This window comes from Larimichthys crocea, chromosome XII (genome assembly GCF_000972845.2).
Source record: "Larimichthys crocea isolate SSNF chromosome XII, L_crocea_2.0, whole genome shotgun sequence".
Lineage (NCBI taxonomy): Eukaryota > Metazoa > Chordata > Actinopteri > Sciaenidae > Larimichthys > Larimichthys crocea.
Window position 1 is genome coordinate 15,954,255 of NC_040022.1, and position 17,031 is coordinate 15,971,285.

The following is a 17,031-nucleotide window of genomic DNA, read 5'->3' on the forward strand; positions in this document are numbered from 1 at the left end:
TGTAGATCTTGAGATACTTCACTGAATAAGTGATTGACCTACCGATAGTGATCCTCAAAGTTATTAGGTTCCTCTGGGAATCACGACTCAAGATATTTCAGTCTGGACCAAAGTAGTGGACTGACTCACAGAAAACATTTAGAAAAAGGTGCACGAAGATCATCATGTCAGTGCCACAAAAATTATCTCGCCAGTTACAGATTTTTTTTTTCTTCCTATAAATAGTTTGTTATTTCAGAACATCTGTATACTCATGTTTGCTTAGCAGTTACTCTCCTGGGCTCTATCCCGCAGAGACACTAAGGTTTGCTTCTCTGTTGTTGTGGTCATGGTGAGCTGCTGCTGGTTGACAGTGCGAGGCTGAGTTGCTGCTGAGAACTGGGTCAGTTTGTGCATCAGTCTGCACAGCAGCCTGCCTGTGCCAGCGTTTTGTCTCCAAGCAAAAAGGAAATATTGTGCCAGATTTAAACCAGATCCATCAGATATGGGATCTGTAAACGGAGTGTTTTAAAGGCCTGTTTTGTGGGACTTACCCATCCTGAGGCTTAGTGGATGAGACACAATCTCTGGGGGGTTTTACTGCAGTTTGTGTGTGTGATCATGTATGAAAATATGTGAGTGTTCATGTGTGCAAAATGTGTGTCTGCCATTATTTAAATTTAGCTTACATTGCATTCCATCATATTTGATTGACGCCGTCATGTTTAAATGATAAGGCGTTCAAGCAGCTGTTTTCTGAATCCAGCTTTCTAGAAAGAGACTGGAGGCAAAGCCAACAGCAAAGAGAGAAACTGTCAAGTTTTGGCTTTTTTTTAACTGTGTGACTCGCCCTCTGAACATTGCCCATTAAAGCACAAACCAACCCATATATTATTAATCTGTTTGGCTCTGCCTCTCTCCACTGCCAGCATCAGAGTGCATTTTAACATGATACTCCCTGGTGATGATGATATATTCTCTCTCATTTACACTTCATCTGAAAAACAAACAACCAAGCTAATAGTCAAGGGGTAACATCTGGCATTTCTGGTGAGCATGAGATAAAAAAAAAAGTTCCTTTTTCCAGACTCTTTAGAGTTTAGCAGCATTTTTCTCAAGTATAAGTGTTCATACTGCTTCCCTCTAACTAGATGGACACCGAGTTGTGTTCCAGATCTAGCGCCAGGTGCTCTTTGACTGTCCCTGAGTTGAAAACATTGTGTGGGAGAGATGACAGGTTGCCTGAAGGAATGTTAAAGTACAAATGATTCATCTCATCTTTGTGCAAGAAGGACCAAAAGCGATTTTTAATTCATACGCAGAGAAATGCCACATCCTACGCGTACATGCATCAGCACATACCTGATCAAACACAGGATATGACTTGCGCACACAGTGATTCAAACACCTCACATTTCATGGGCCCGTCGTGCAATGGCTTGAAGGTATGGCGTGATTGCCGAGGAGCCCAGTCTGTGTTTATGCATGGTGATAATAAATTCATTGTGTTTGAGAAATGGAGCAGACGGTCTCAGTGCTGTGAGGTAGAGCTGAGGAGATGCAACATGCATGAATTCAGCTGAAGGAAGAAGCTCCCTCACATGTCGCAGCTCCCCATCTGAAGACAGAGATGAATTAGTAAAAAGACAAATTATCTTAAATATCTTACGCCGATCCATGTTCCTGTAATGGGGTCTCGTCGGTTGTATTTTAATGATATGTCTCAAATATCTTCAGCTTTTCATATTATAATCCTTAAACTGCAGGAAGCATAGATAATTTACAGCCGTGTGGATGTAATTTTTATGAGCTCAGGAGATGATAGATGGTAGATTCTCTGGTATAGTGTCATTATTCATTCTTATCATATTTTCTCTGCTTCCTTCTCTCTCTTTGCTTCTGTCTTGTTCCTGTCTTCCCTCTGTGTCATCTTGCAGGTGTATGGTGCACTGACCCTGCCTGACAGGCGAGGAGTCAGAGGACCAGGGCCATGATTGACTCTCCTGGCCCTGGTGGGCGTGCCTTAGTGCCATGGCCGAGGGTGTGGCGATGGGTCCTGGGTGCTTCTCTGGTTGCCATAATAACAATGACGCTACCAGGAAGTAGCCAGGCCTGTCCGCCACGGTGCGAGTGCTCGGCTCAGCTGAGGTCAGTGTCGTGCCAACGGCGGCGGCTCACTAATATCCCAGAGGGCATCCCCACAGAGACACAGCTTCTGGACCTCAGCAAGAACCGGCTTCGCTGGGTGCAAGCAGGTGACCTGGCACCATATCCACGGCTTGAGGAAGTGGACCTCAGTGAGAACCTCATCGCCACACTGGAGCCCAATGCCTTCGCCACCCTCCAGAGTCTTAAAGTGCTGAAGTTACGGGGGAACCAGCTGAAGCTAGTGCCCATGGGGGCCTTTGCCAAGCTGGGGAATCTGACCAGCCTGGACCTGAGTGAGAACAAGATGGTGATTTTATTGGACTACACCTTCCAGGATCTGAGGAGTCTGAAACATTTGGAGGTTGGAGACAACGACCTGGTTTATATATCCCACAAGGTAAGCTCTCCAGCATCTTGAGTGTATCACAGCTGTTACTAATGAAAAACTGGATGGAAATTAGATCCCAGAGGAGCACACTTTCATACTGATAGTACAGGAATATATTCTGGTGGTTTTAAATAGATGGTAGTGCCAAGCAGCTATCTGCCAGCCATAGTGCCTGTAGCAGCGCCTGGTTTGGCTCAGAAATATGTTGTTCAACGCTTTAGGAAACAGGCTGATTTGCTTTCTTGCCAAGAGCTGAGATGAGAGAATAGACCACTTTGATGTCTGCACATTAATTATGAAGTTGGAGCCATAGGGTAGTTAGCTTAGCTTAGTACCTTGTTTTTACAGAGGGAAACAGCCAGCCTGACTCGGTCCAAATGTAACCATCCATCTACCAACACGACCACCCCACAAGCTCCTAGAATTAGAGAAACAATGTACAAAACATGTATTTACATTCACTGCTTTCCATCGTGCATATGTCAAATAAAATTTGCCTTCCTGATTTCCAGGCATTCTCAGGGCTGCTGGGACTTGAAGATCTCACAATAGAGCGCTGCAACCTGACGTCCATCTCTGGCCAGACGCTGTCTTACCTTCGCAGCCTGGTCACCCTTCGCCTCCATCACCTTAGCATCATTGCCCTGGAGGACCAAAACTTCCGCAAGCTCTCCAATCTGCGGGGTCTAGACATCGATCACTGGCCATACCTGGAGTACATCTCCCCTCTTAGTTTCCAGGGCCTGGACCTCCACTGGCTTTCAATCACTAACACCAACATCACCTCTGTCCCTTCTGCTTCCTTCAAGAATCTGGTGCACCTCACCCACCTCAACCTGTCCTACAATCCCATCACCACACTTGAGCCCTGGGCCTTCAAGGACCTGCTGAGGCTGAAGGAGCTCATCATGGTAAGCACAGGGTTGATGACAGTGGAGCTCCATGCCCTTGGAGGCCTCCGACAGATCCGGGTCCTCAACTTCTCCTCCAATGACCTGCAGACTTTGGAAGAGGGCTCCTTCCACTCTGTCAACAGTCTGGAGACCCTCAGAGTGGATGGGAACCCCCTGATGTGTGACTGCCGTCTGTTGTGGATCCTGCAAAGACGCAAGACCCTCAACTTTGACGGCAGAGTGCCGGTGTGTGCGGGGCCGGTGGAGGTGCAAGGGGTCAGCCTCAGCGCCTTCACCGATTCTGCACTCTTCGATCACTTTACATGCCAGAAACCTAAGATACGCAACCGTAAGATGCAGCAGGTAATGAAGATTATTATATTTAGGTTTAATAAAATTGCTTCTAGAAGCACAAAAAGTATTAATACTGTTTTCATTGTCACTGTCAGATTTTGTGTATATGGGCTGCTGTGTTTTTCTGACTCTCCTGCATTTATTCGTACATGCACCTCTTTCCCCCACCTCCTGCAGGTGATTGCTCGCGAGGGCCAGCCAGTGAGTTTTCTGTGTCGAGCTGAAGGAGAACCAGTACCTGCTATTGTCTGGATTTCCCCACAGCGCAGACGGATCACAGCTAAGAGTTCAGGGCGCATTACTGTTCTCCCGAGTGGCACCCTGGAGATCCGCTACGCTCAGCTTACCGACAGCGGGACGTACATCTGCATCGCCAGTAACGCCGGAGGCAATGACACCTACTTCGCCACACTCACAGTGCGAGGCCAGCCACTAGATGCCGCCTCAGCCTTCTTTCTCAACCGCTCGCTGTACAGTGGCGACTTCTTCAACGACACAAATCTGAACAGCACACGTGTTTTTCTCAAGTTCACCTTGGACCTGACCACAATCTTGGTCTCCACAGCAATGGGTTGCATCACCTTTCTGGGAGTGGTCCTCTTCTGTTTCCTGCTGTTGTTCGTGTGGAGCCGAGGACGCGGCCAACGCAAGAACAACTTCACAGTGGAGTACTCTTTCCGGAAATCTGAGCCAGCCACTGGAGGCTCCTCGGGAGGGACCAGGAAGTTCAACATGAAAATGATATGAAACAACGCAGCCAGGGGTCCCTCGGGGGAGGCATGAGCACGTCCCAAAAACGTGTTTGACACACGCAAACACACACAGCCACTGACTCGCAAAGAAGTCTGAAAGCACAATATAAGTCTATGGTTCTGTTCAAAATTTAGCGCCCCACATCAAAAACTGGAGCCATGACTCGATTTGGTTTGATTTGTAAATGAAAACAAAATGACCCTGATCTCTCTGCCTCTCAGTGGTTTAATTCAGCTTGTGGTGAAAAGCATGTTCGAAGGAAGCTGTAACGAACTACAGTATTGATAGATTTGAAAGAGCGACTGGTCATGCATGATATGACCAATAGTTAAGACTTTTAGGAGATAAGTTTTGGAAATTGGCATGATTATTGAGCTGTAGGGTACTGGTAGTCCTGTCCCTTGGTTACATTAATGAGAAAATAAATTACATTTTCTTCTACCTTTAAAGTTCCAGTCTGGGATTTTAAAAGAAATGTTTTACAGGGAGACTAGGCTACTATCCATTTATAGAGGTTGTAGCTATGCTCTTCTAAAGTCTGCCTTGTTAAGAATCGTGCACATAGAAGTACAGCTGAAAGTTAAGTTGTAAGTTCAAACCACTGAATAAAACAAATTGTTTTGAAGACAGTTTGAACATGTTTCTCTATACAACAGCCACCTTTATTCAGTCTGACCACAGCTGAACAGTGAGGAGGGTTCTGTAGGGTCAATGAACATTATCAAATGCCATTTGTTTTAATGAGCTACAGCTACATGCATGTAAACTATGGTCTGATAATAACATTTTGGATCATTCACATAAATAAGACAAAAGTGATTCGGCCTTTTCTTTTCTTCTTTGTGAGATTTTGCGACAACATTAGCTGTGTGAGTTTGGGACGAGCGCACTGGCCGAGAGCTGCTGTGGCTGCCCGTGGGCCTGAAGGGTTTGGTTAGGAAGTCAAGCCCACCAGACACGGGCCGCCACAGTTACCATAGCAACCAACGCAAGAGAGAGGAAGGGGGACTGAGGGCTGGTGGCCACAGGAGAGTTGCTGGGTAGAAGAGGAGAGAGAGAGAATAAAATAAGTCAATGTGACCTCTTCTTTCTCTCCAAGCCTCGCTCAGGCTTTTTTTTCTGACCCTCTCCCTTTCCAGGAGAGGTTCGACCTGCCGGGCCTCCACCCTCTGTCCCTGCCCTCTGCTGTGCTGGTGGATGCCTGACCTTCTCAGCGCTGCCAGGGGGGAGCAGCCTGGAGAGTCGGGTGATAACTCAGAGGTAGACAGAGGACACACAGTTACACTGTAGGGGTCTTCAACATAAACATAAAGACACACTCATCCTAATAGTGGAAAACACACATAGCAACACATGTATAGCACCTTTTCTCAGGAAAAGTGAAATAACTACCCAACAGAGCGAGTGTAACTACACACATACTTACTCTGTTAAAGTCTAACATTCCAGCAATACTGTACGTAGAGCCATAAATATAAAATTCATTCTCTGAGAGAGAACTGATGTAAATTTGTGAAGAAACAAAGCCATAGTATGTGTAGGTTGTTTTTTATACAGTAACATGTGCATGATTCAGTTATATAATAACAGTTATTGCTATTGCCATCTTACAAGCTGTCATGATGATCACAAGACCATCTGCTGTCACTGGGCTTGCATAAAAATGCACCACATACACACACACACAAAGAGATAAACCCACATTAAGGTTATGTGGCTTTAAACAGTTACACATGAATAAACATGTAACTTAAATATAAAGCAGTGTGACGCTGACTGCCCTCTGTCTGTCTCTGAGACGGTCGGTGTGCGAATGTCTCTGCCCCCCTAGCCCAGTGCATCCCCCCCAACTCACCCCCTACCCCCCCATACACCCCCACTGGGTCCTCCTTTTGGGAGGGGTCCCTGGCTGGAGACCAAGGATAAAATGTAAATGAAGTCGTGTTAACCCTACCCACGCCATGTGCATCGTATAGTGGAGAGTAGTACTGTGGTTTTAAAAACGTTATAAAAAAAAACAACAACAAAAAACTTTATTTAAAGTGTTCTGTTGCTTCTTGTTTGTCCTCCACTTTTAATTTCCTCAGTTGTTGTTCTCCGTGACCTTTTGGCTGTTTACAGTTTTAAAGTTCCTCGTCCTCCGTGGGGGACCGTTCTGTTCTCAACACCTAATAACCTTCCCATGCACTAGACAGTGTGTGCTCCCATTTCAACGTGCATATCAGCTGAAACCAGGCAGAGCAATATCATGAAGAAAAGAGACTTAATATAAAGTTGTTAAATTGGAGGTGTCATAAGATAGCCTGGTGAAGAAAAAATATCTATTTTTTCTGACTTTCATCTAAATGTAAATTTATCTACTGGATAGATTTTCCTTGAAGTTCAAACTTAGCCTTGTTCAAAGTATAACTAACTAAAGATTTATACAGTAAATTAACAAACCACACACACTAGTTCTCACGTATAGACAAAATGCTGTTCAATAATAATAATGTGTTTTTAAGATAGCAACGTGAAAAACATTATGCTAAGCAGCATAATCAGATATTAATTATTCCAAACTGCACGAATAGGTACTAGCTAACTCTGAAACACGTCACGTATGCATAACGGAATCATACCAACATTTACAAACTACTGACAGTGACTTTATTATTTGTTTTACTAGTCATTTCTGAAGCTATTTTGTGATGCTACAGTGACTTTTGACAGTGACAGATATTCCCTAGTACTCAACATATCACTAAGCAAAAAAGAGCTACCTGATTTACTAAGTCACTAGTTTGAAAGTAGCTAGTTACTCAGAATTTAGTGCTACATTTACAAAAAGCTAGCATAGCATATGAAGTAATGAAATCGCTGTATCTGACCTGTTAGTGCCAGTAATGTTGGGCTAAATATTTTAATAATATTGGTTAGCGTGACTGTATTTCATTCTAAATTATTACTAAATCTGACACACATATTTAACTATGTTTGCAAATATTGATACCAAAGTCATGCATTCATCTACAAAGAGTTAACTTTAATTCTGTTATACAGCTCATGACTTTCAGTGTACATGTACTAGTTGATTATTGTACGGTGTCACAGATATTTCTTGGCAACAGGTTTACACATTACTTAAGTCTTCATGAGCGAAGATATTTGGAGTTTTAATGTTATCCCTGATTTTAAAAAATCACAAATTTTAAAATATTACTAAGTGCTACACACAAATTAGTGACTGATTTACAAATACCTGCTGCTGTTCAGTTCATTGATGTGTGCAATTTGTCAGGAGGGCTTGTAAGTACACATTGTATCTTGTATCTGTTTTAAGGTGTTATACTGTGAAAACATTGGGCATCGGTGCTACATCCACAGCACTGTTTAAAGAAAAGTTTGTGGTTTGGAAATAATTTGCCCCAGGTAAATGAGAACCTCAAACTCTCAAAACTTTTGCAAAATAAATCCTGCAAACTCAATTTTTGTCCCTTGTGAGGGATGATGAAATTGCGGCTTCTGTGTCAGGATGAATAACTGAACAGCTTTTAAAGATTCATGAGGCCGAATGAGAATAGATGAACAAATTGGCCTGGTTTCCACACCGCCTTTAACAGTGTCAGTGGCCATTTTTTGTGTTGAGAACAGGACGTCGCCTTCATGAATGTTTCCTCTCCCTGAGCCGTCCCTTTTGTTTTTCCATTTCCCGTATTTCTCGGTGAAAACTAGGTTTAGAAGACAGCGAGAATGTCTGTAGTGACTGTCGATGGTGTTGTTGTGTAAACATCAATCACAAATGTAAGCGTAGATGAGGGTGTGTTTCATTTTATTATCTACCCCTCTTTACTGCCCCTCCTCTCCTCTTCCTGTACCCTGTCTTCTTAACATTTCCAACCTTCGTTGTCCCTGTTCACAGTATTAGGCTGGAATATGGTTGTGTGGTAGTAGACACGTGTACTGTGTGGTCGGTGAGTCAGTGTTGTCGTGTTATGATTTGTTGCTCCTTGTGATCACCATCAAACACGGAGCAGTGATTGGATCAGTGGAGACAAAAGATGATGAAAGGGGTGACCCAGGTTCCCTACTGAAAAAAACAAACAAACAAAAAAACATGGTTCCCATTTCATGCCCTACTCATTCCTGAAGACCCATTTCTGGAACTTTCCCGCTCTGCACAGTGCCACTCTGGGATCTTTCTCTGGATATGAAAACCCATGGACTGTACTGTATGTATTTTCTCTGATGATATCTTGTCACACTTTAACTTACACATGTAGAAAGGGGTGGTGGTTGTTGTAATACCGTGACTGTGAGCCTACACTCACTTTCTGCCTACTGTGGTACACTGAGTCATTTCGACAAGGAGTAGCATTAAAGCAGTCCATTCACTGAAAACTGACATTTTCATGTTGGTCAGGGTTGAAAATAAGTGCTTGTACTTATTCAAGCCTCATAAGTCCTTGGAAGCTGGAAAAACTCATTTTGCTTCAAACTAAATCCTCTTGAAAAAAAATCTTTCCTGTCCCAACCAGATTGAATATCCTCCCATTACCAAAGGCTATAGGAACAATTAAACATTTAAATGATTGAACTGACACTTTGCCAAACAATTGTTCAGCAGCCCTCGATTAAAAACAGTAAAAAGGTGCCAGTACAAACAGCTTTTGCAGCCAAGGCATCACCTCAGTCTGGCTGACAGATTCTCAGTGTTTGAGAAACCAGTGGAGCTGAGCTTGATTCATCTCCTCTGCCGGGATACTTGAGAAAAACTAGGCTGAGCAATCCCCCGCTCCCTCCTCCGGTTCGTCCTTGCCTGGGGTTGGTGTACTGTAGTCTAGACGCCCCATTTACAACAGCAGCAGCAGCAGCCTGACTATTAGGATACCTTCCACTGGGGAACTCTTCAAAGACACAGACCAAAATAAGACAAACCCTGAGCCACCAATAATCAAAGTGTCATCACTGGTCATGCCGGAGTTCTTCTTCTGTTTCTTAGTTAAAGGAGGCTTTGCTTTCAGTCCTCTCAAAAGAACAATTTCAGTTTCACCTTTAGGCCTGCATTTCTACAGTCTGGAGTTCCTGTTATTTCAGACTCCATATTAGATCTAAATGAATCCATCTCCTGCTTCGGATCATCTACAGCTGCTGTTGTGATTGGATTAGATATGAGTTGAATTATCAGAGCTGAGAGGAGCAGTAATGGGATGGTGGAGAAGTGAGCTCAGCTGATTGGGTAATTACTTAGCCTATTAGTCCCATTTCCATAACAGACCTCTCAGAAGCGAGTGTCATACAAATACCATCTTAGTCATTTGATCGTAACTGTGGTGGTCTTCTCCAACTGGCCAAAGCGGTCATTGCTAACTGATATTCAGGCATAATTGGACATGCAGCACTGCTGATGGATTGTTCAAAGCACCTTGGGCAGGCTGCTTCATCTTAACCTTGACCACATGACAGCATGTGCCCTCCTTTCTATGTGACAACACTGACCCCAAGTGGTCAATGTGAGTAACAGCAACAAATAGGACCATACTGTTGATGCACCAGTATTGTACGTGGTGGGAAAATAAATAAATAAACAGCTTTGGGTCTCATACGGTGAAATACTGAAGAGAGCAAATTGACTGTTAGCTTCATGAGTCAGTGCTTTACTGATTTTCTTATAGCCATAGCTTGAACTCCTCTCTGCTCTGGGTGTCTGAGACGCTGATTGAATTATCAGGAGAGGCCTCCATCCGAACAAAACCAGGACAAAAACAGGTCTGACCTGATTTGCTGGGACAGATACTTTCTGATGCCCCCTCCAGTCTCACCGCCATCACAACAAACAATAACAAATCGTAATAAAACGTCACAGTAATCATTCTTTCTCTGTATATGACTGAGAGCTGATCCACAAACGGACGGTTTCTCTCTAGAGGAAAAAAAAACACAAAAAAAACTTTCTTTCTTGTGGTCTTAGCAGGTTTAATCTATGCATGCCTTTTGAATACAGTTATTGGTCTTACCAAACTCTCACCTACACGCGTACGGAGAGCTATGGGTGCCATTGTTGCTGGCCATGGGACTGGTTGAAACAAACTTACTGTAAGAGCAAGTGTTTTTAATCTGGTACAAATAAAAGCCTGGGGTAGATAATCATCTATTCCTGTATTCCTGAATATTTAAAAGGAGTGTGCATCTTACAAAAGAAGCACTTGTTTACTTGGGATGATTGTACTTTTACACATATCTATCCATGCACAGAGGATCTGCTCAGATATGTAAGTTGTAGATAAAAATGACTGATATTCCAAGCAGGACGGTGGGACTGATCAATGCTATATGGGGATAGGATTATTAATGGCATACTTTCATTGATCTATCTTGAACCTTGTCACTCTTCCACAATCCCTCTGGAGTAGGAGGAGGCGTACAGAGCTCTTATAGACCTGGTTGGCACTCATTCCTAGGTTTCCACATTACAAGCTCATTTCACTTCTTTTAAGAACGAGAAGGTGCCACTGTTTTTTCCCAGGTCTGAGCTGATGTACCGCTCTCTTACCTCTCCTACTCTTCAGAGTGATATGTTGTTGGTATAGCTCTGTGTTTGTTGGAGTGCTCTAATGGAAAATATTGAAGTTTATGTCTTAAATTTGGCTGGAGTTAAAGTATTCTCTCTCCTCTGTCTTTTCTCTCTCTCTTTCTCTCTCTTTTCTCTCTCTGTCTTTTCTCTCTCTGTCTCTCTATCAACCTGGCACCGACCTCGTTAAACATTTCAGAACGTTTTTCATCGATCACATTTGTTTTTTGCTCTAATGCATATTTGTTCCTCGTTGACACGGTCATTACTGACTTCTGAAACCTAGGAATGGGTGCTGAGTGCTCCAACTAAATGCAGAGCTAACATAAAGGCAAGTTGTTGGGCTTGTCGAATTGAATGGTGTGATCTGATCAATCATAATAATAAAGACAGTTATGTAGTAAGTACCAAACGAACATTTCACTGTACCTGAATTATAAAAATGTATATTTTGCACCGTGATTTATGGATCCTTGGATGTGAAGAACAGAAACTGTACATATTAGATCTATTAGCCATATCATGTCATCTAATCTGTAGACCTTCTTGCCATGTCTGACAGAGGACAATGACTGTTGAACTGTAAATAGTGTAGGTATAGTAATATAGGATTTTACTGCTGCTTCTTTTCTCCAGGGATCGCCCATGTTTTGCTCAGTCCCATGGCTGCTTGGGAAGGACGAGACAATAATGTACTGTCAATAAAACACATATGAGTTCTTTTTTTATTTCAATGTATGTTTTATATACCGTCTGTCTTGTAAATGAACTCCTTTTCGTCATAAAAGCATGATGTCACTATGTCAGAAGTGTCCAGTGTCTCTACTCATTACCCCCTCAAGTCACCTGATGTTCAAATATTGGGTTGACATTCAGAAAACACTCACACACAAGCTACATTACATGACTAAGATGATTGTTGAACACGGTATCTGTAGATATAAAAGACTCATTCTAAGCTCTCATACTGTTTTGGTTCATCGTCACCACATTTTAAACAACAACAGGAAGCTGTTTTCAGCAGACAAACAGGATTAGCAAGTAGCTGATAAACACAATAGAGCATTGAGCAGGTAAAGAGACAGATATTTCCCTCAGGGGTTTAGGAGTGGTGATGACCGAAATGGAGCTAAAAATAGAGTAATATTAGACTTACATTTGCCATTTGGCCAGAAAAATAATTCCAAATGAATGATAACTGTAAAACAGGCAAATGTTTGCCATATTAGTATAAAATGTGATAATATAACAGTGTTGTGTGCACAGTTTAATTAAATGTTCCCCAGCAAGAAATCACAATGTGACAGTCAACCAGCATGAACAAAACTACACTGTAAATTTCGGCTGTGAAATCCACAGTAAGTTTAAGTTACAGTGTGGGAATCTGAAACTGTAACAGCTAAATGGAATTCAGGCGTCATTTACTTTATTATTCACACCTGTGCTCTATAATAATATTTAATAATAATCCTAATAATAATAATATAAATATTATAATTAATATTGTACACTTAAAGACTCTCAACCAGGGTTCCAGTTCATCCCAAAGGTGAGCAGACCAGTAACTGTTGCTAGTATAAATCTGAACAGCACTATTGTCTAACATATCATATGCGGTACAGGGCCTTATGATGAGGTCATGTGCTGTAATATTATTATATAATTTTTTCTTGAAATTCAGAGGTTTTAGAAACTTGGGCTGAGTTAAGACTTAAGAAAACTAAAATACAGCGGCTACACTCAAAGGATTTACAGACTAAATATATTTGATTTCTAGATCAACAAACAAATAAATACATAGTACATAATAACTTTGTATTTCCCAAATTTCTTTCCTGTCAGTATGATGAAGGGTTTGAAACAAGTTCTTACAATACAAGTAAATAAAACCAAATTTACATGTTGATGTTTTATCAGAGACATCAGTGCTGGCAATAATGTTGAGGTTTTTAGGGCCTTGAACAGAAAATGTAGTAGGACAATTAAAAACAAATAAAACAAAATGAATCAAAATTTAAAAAAATATTTTAGGGTGTCTGGTCAGAATCTATAGAAGGAATGCATTTATGACCTCATTCTTTGTAAAATCCTGGCGACAGCTCTGGATTTAGCAGCCTGCAGCGGATTTTCAGTCTACAATTAAAAACACATACATGGTGGGTATTTGTAAACCTGATATCTTTAAATTTGATTTCTTTAATATGCAATTAAACACATAAAATTACAGCATTTTTTTTCCTGAATGAAATTTACAGTAAGAAAAACTGAGCAGTTACCTGAGTAAATAAAATGTGGATTTATTAAATGTTGAGCTCGTCTTACTGATTTCTGGTCAAATGTTTCTGAGGGTGGTGTGTGGTGTTTCTCAGATGCTTCTTTGACCTGAAGAGAAAAACATGCTCCGTCCACGTGCTCTTATTTTACACCAGAAGATGGCAACAGAGCACCACCGTAAGAAAGCATCAAACAGAAAATAAAAAGCCAGTCAGCCAATCGCTTGTTTCTTTATTTGTTTTAGTCAAAACACACAATTTACCCATACTGGTTTTCGCTTGGTGTATTATTTGTTCCAGTTATTACTTGAGTCTCCCTCCACAGGCTGAAGGCAGACCGACATGACTGACAGACTCACTGTGTTAACGGGGAGATTAGGATCAGAAGAGAGGCTCTCTGTGTTTGTGTGTGTGTTCGTTCTGTGCATGTGTGCAGACATTTGATCAACATCTTCGATTGGATGTCCACTTAACAAGTCGGACCCCCCCCCCCCCCAACTTCACCTTCATCGTAGCCGAGGGAGGGTCCTGGGTGCCTCAGTCCCCATCGTAAAGGTCACTCTGTAGAGGTTAAAGGTAACCACACACACATACACTGACTTCTCTGAGAGCCATCCTTCCTCCTTCCCTCCCATTCCTCCTGTCCAGTCAGTTTCTCTGCCCCCCTCCATCATTCTCTTTCTCTCTCCCTCCTTCTTCTTCTTCTTTTTTTTTTTTTTTTTTTTTTTGTCTCTGCTCTATTTGAAATTGATTGTCTTCTACCATCACAAAGACACTTGGTTCTGATTGATTGATTGGTAAGGGAAGAGGGAGAGAACATCGACACTGGGGCTTCCAGAGCTCTGAGGTCTGTCTGAAGAAAAAAAAAAACAAATGACGCCAATTTTATGCACTGGAAGAAACCGTGTTTCAGCTGCCTGGCTGTCTGTTTGTTTATGCTTCTGCTGGCTCCTAAAGCAGACAAACACCCAGGTCGATCGAAATTTAGATTAAAAAACAGATGAGTTTGAATACAGGAAGAAAAAAAAACAAAGAAACTCACACACAAAGTCACGCTCACACCTGTGTGATGAGACGATGGGTAGATACAGATACAGACAACGTGGAGACCATTTCCACACAAAGGGAAAGGATTACAACGAGAGGAAAGACACACTGATGAAGCTGATACACATACAAGTACACACATTTTTATACAAATACACAAACAGCACATAAGGGAGCTAAAAAGAAAGTAAAGTTTAGCTGAGTGGAAACCAAAACCCAGTTGTTATTTTCCCTGTTTCTCCCCCTCTCCTCCACCTGTAGAGGTACAGAGTTCATCCTGCAGTTTATATACACTTATATAGTATCCATGCATAAAAGAATCGCTCATCCCAACCCAAGGACAGAGGTGCTTTGGTTGGTTTTCTTTTTTTTTTAATATGGGAATCATTTTAACACACATAGGAGACAATTTCAAACCCAAAATAAGCCAAAAGAGATGCAAAAACAGAAATGAGTGTCCTTGATGTGTCATTTTTACCATGATCTCTAACAATTTTCTTAATTACTACGTCTTTCTTTGCATTTAAATCTTTCCTCACTGATTTCTTCTTCCCCTTCTGCTGCTTTAACATATATTATGTCCTTTCTTACTCCTATTTTTAATCTTTCTCTTAACTACAAAAAAGACAACGTGCAAACCTACAAAAAAATAAATTAACCAGCTCAAAAGATGTCAAACAATAACACGGTTTATACCGCACACACTCTTTTAAAGAAATTTGTTTAAAAAACTGAACAATCATTTTGCTGTGACTTTAATGTCACTCTCATTGCTAAACATTGTCATTATTGTTTCACTACATTAACCTTTACAATAAAGATTTGAGGTATATCAAGATGAATTGTCTACACATGCCTGCCTCGTTGTGATGCTACCCTGGACGGAGGGACCAGCGAAGAGGGTTGGGATGGGCAGGGGTCACCGGCGGACATCATGTGTCTTTTGGAAAGGTCTCATCATTTCTGTACTGATTGATCATTGGTTGGTTGTTACGCAGGTTAGGTTTAGATGTGAGCCAATGAGAGAGCGGGGTCAGAGGGCTTTGTAAACAGTCAGATACACACACACACCTACACTCGGATTACAAATTACACAAAAATATCTCTGGTGGGAGTGTGTGTGCATGCGTGTATCATGGAGAGGACTCAGTGAGATGACGTACTCTCACTGGTGTGTAGAAACATGCAAAAAAAAACAAACAAAATGGTGGCGGTAAACAATCTTTTTCCCTCTCATTGTGTGAAAAAAAAAGTTCTTTTTGAAATCAAACAAAGGTGGCTTATATATATATATATCTATATATATAACGTCATGAGGACCCCTCCTGTGTTGCTCCCCCTTCACCCAGTGTGTGCCCCCTTCACTTTAAACATAGTGTGTGTTTATGGGTGTGTGTTTGTGCAGAGCAGTCCAACCCCCTGGTTGAAGGAAAAAGGCACTCAACTCTTCCCACATAACATTCACCTGCTCTGTGGATGTGGATGTGTGTGTGTGTGTGTACTCGAAGCATATCTGCATCTACATTTGTGTAGTGTTTTGCATGTGTGTGTGTGTGTGTGTGTGTATGTCCCAGGTCCAGTGTGAACACAGCAGGCTTAAAGTATCTTTGGTATTGATGGCTGTGTCACAGTCCACTCTATTCTGTGAGGTAGCCATACACACAACCATCACTAATGCTCTGCTTTGGATCTGACCTTCAAACATCTGCAGTGGAAACCTACATCTTTTCCCACTCTGGACTCGAGAAGAAGTCGCCTCCGGCAAGCAGGGAATCTATTATAGTGCACTACGTAACAACCGGAACCCAAACTAACGGAGGAATGTCACTTAAATGTTTCCTTCCAGTCTCATATGATGGGCCTCTGATGCTCCTGCCTCCCCTGTTGCGCCCTTTTTACCTCCTGTCTGCGTCTCCTCTCTAATATGATTATCTCCCGCTAGAAGATGCTACACAACAAGTGGCTTTGCCCACAAAAAGAAATGTTTTTTAAAACAAACAAACAAAAAGACACAAAGAAATGAGGCGGTTCTCATGGTAACCAAAAAACACCATCAGCAGAGGAATGCAGTGACAAGTCCAGTTCAAAGGGCTCAAAGTTCAGAGATCAAGGAAGAGGTCCATCTACTCCATCACACAGGTATTCACAAATATGCACAGTACATCACTTGTGGTATTCCTTCCTGGTCTGTGCATAGGATCAGTCTATGACATGTTGATTCTTTTTTTTTCTTTTTCATCTTTAAGTTTTTTTACATTTTGTCGACAAGGTGCTTCTTTACATATAGTCTCAGCACAACATAGCACAATAGTCACGAGAGAAACCATGTGTCTATGGTACTAATTATTACCCGCATCAATAGTTAAGGAGGGGGGGAAATGAAGACACAACAGTGGGGGAGTAGCAAGAGAGTAGATAAATAGAGAATAGATAAGACAGAGAGACAGAGAGAAAGAGAGAGATGAAATCAAAGATTATTTACAGTCATTTTCATTGTGTTTCACGATCACATCAATGTTTTTCTGAGGTATGGAATAGGCAACGTGCCTGTGTAGTGCTCGCAGGTTGACGGTTGTAATGACACAGGCCAGACACAGCGGGGGCACATGGCGACGGAGCGGGCTGCACCTGTTCTCTGATTATCAT

The 17,031-nt window shown here is 42.0% G+C and overlaps 1 protein-coding gene across 2 annotated transcripts in view; it reads left to right on the forward strand.

The window, feature by feature from the left end:
* The window catches only part of lingo3b (leucine rich repeat and Ig domain containing 3b), a 34,045-nt gene extending 22,174 nt beyond the window's left edge, over positions 1–11,871 (forward strand). The window contains exons 2-4 of one of the 2 annotated variants that reach the window (XM_010744232.3): positions 1,917–2,524; positions 3,028–3,771; positions 3,940–11,871. In XM_010744232.3, the coding sequence (XP_010742534.2) occupies positions 1,970–2,524; positions 3,028–3,771; positions 3,940–4,509 (1,869 nt within the window). In that variant the 5' untranslated portion in view covers positions 1,917–1,969 and the 3' untranslated portion in view covers positions 4,510–11,871. The remainder of the gene's footprint in view (positions 1–1,916; positions 2,525–3,027; positions 3,772–3,939) is intronic. The other variant, XM_019262279.2, reaches the window with a different exon arrangement.
* Positions 11,872–17,031: the final 5,160 nt, after the last annotated feature.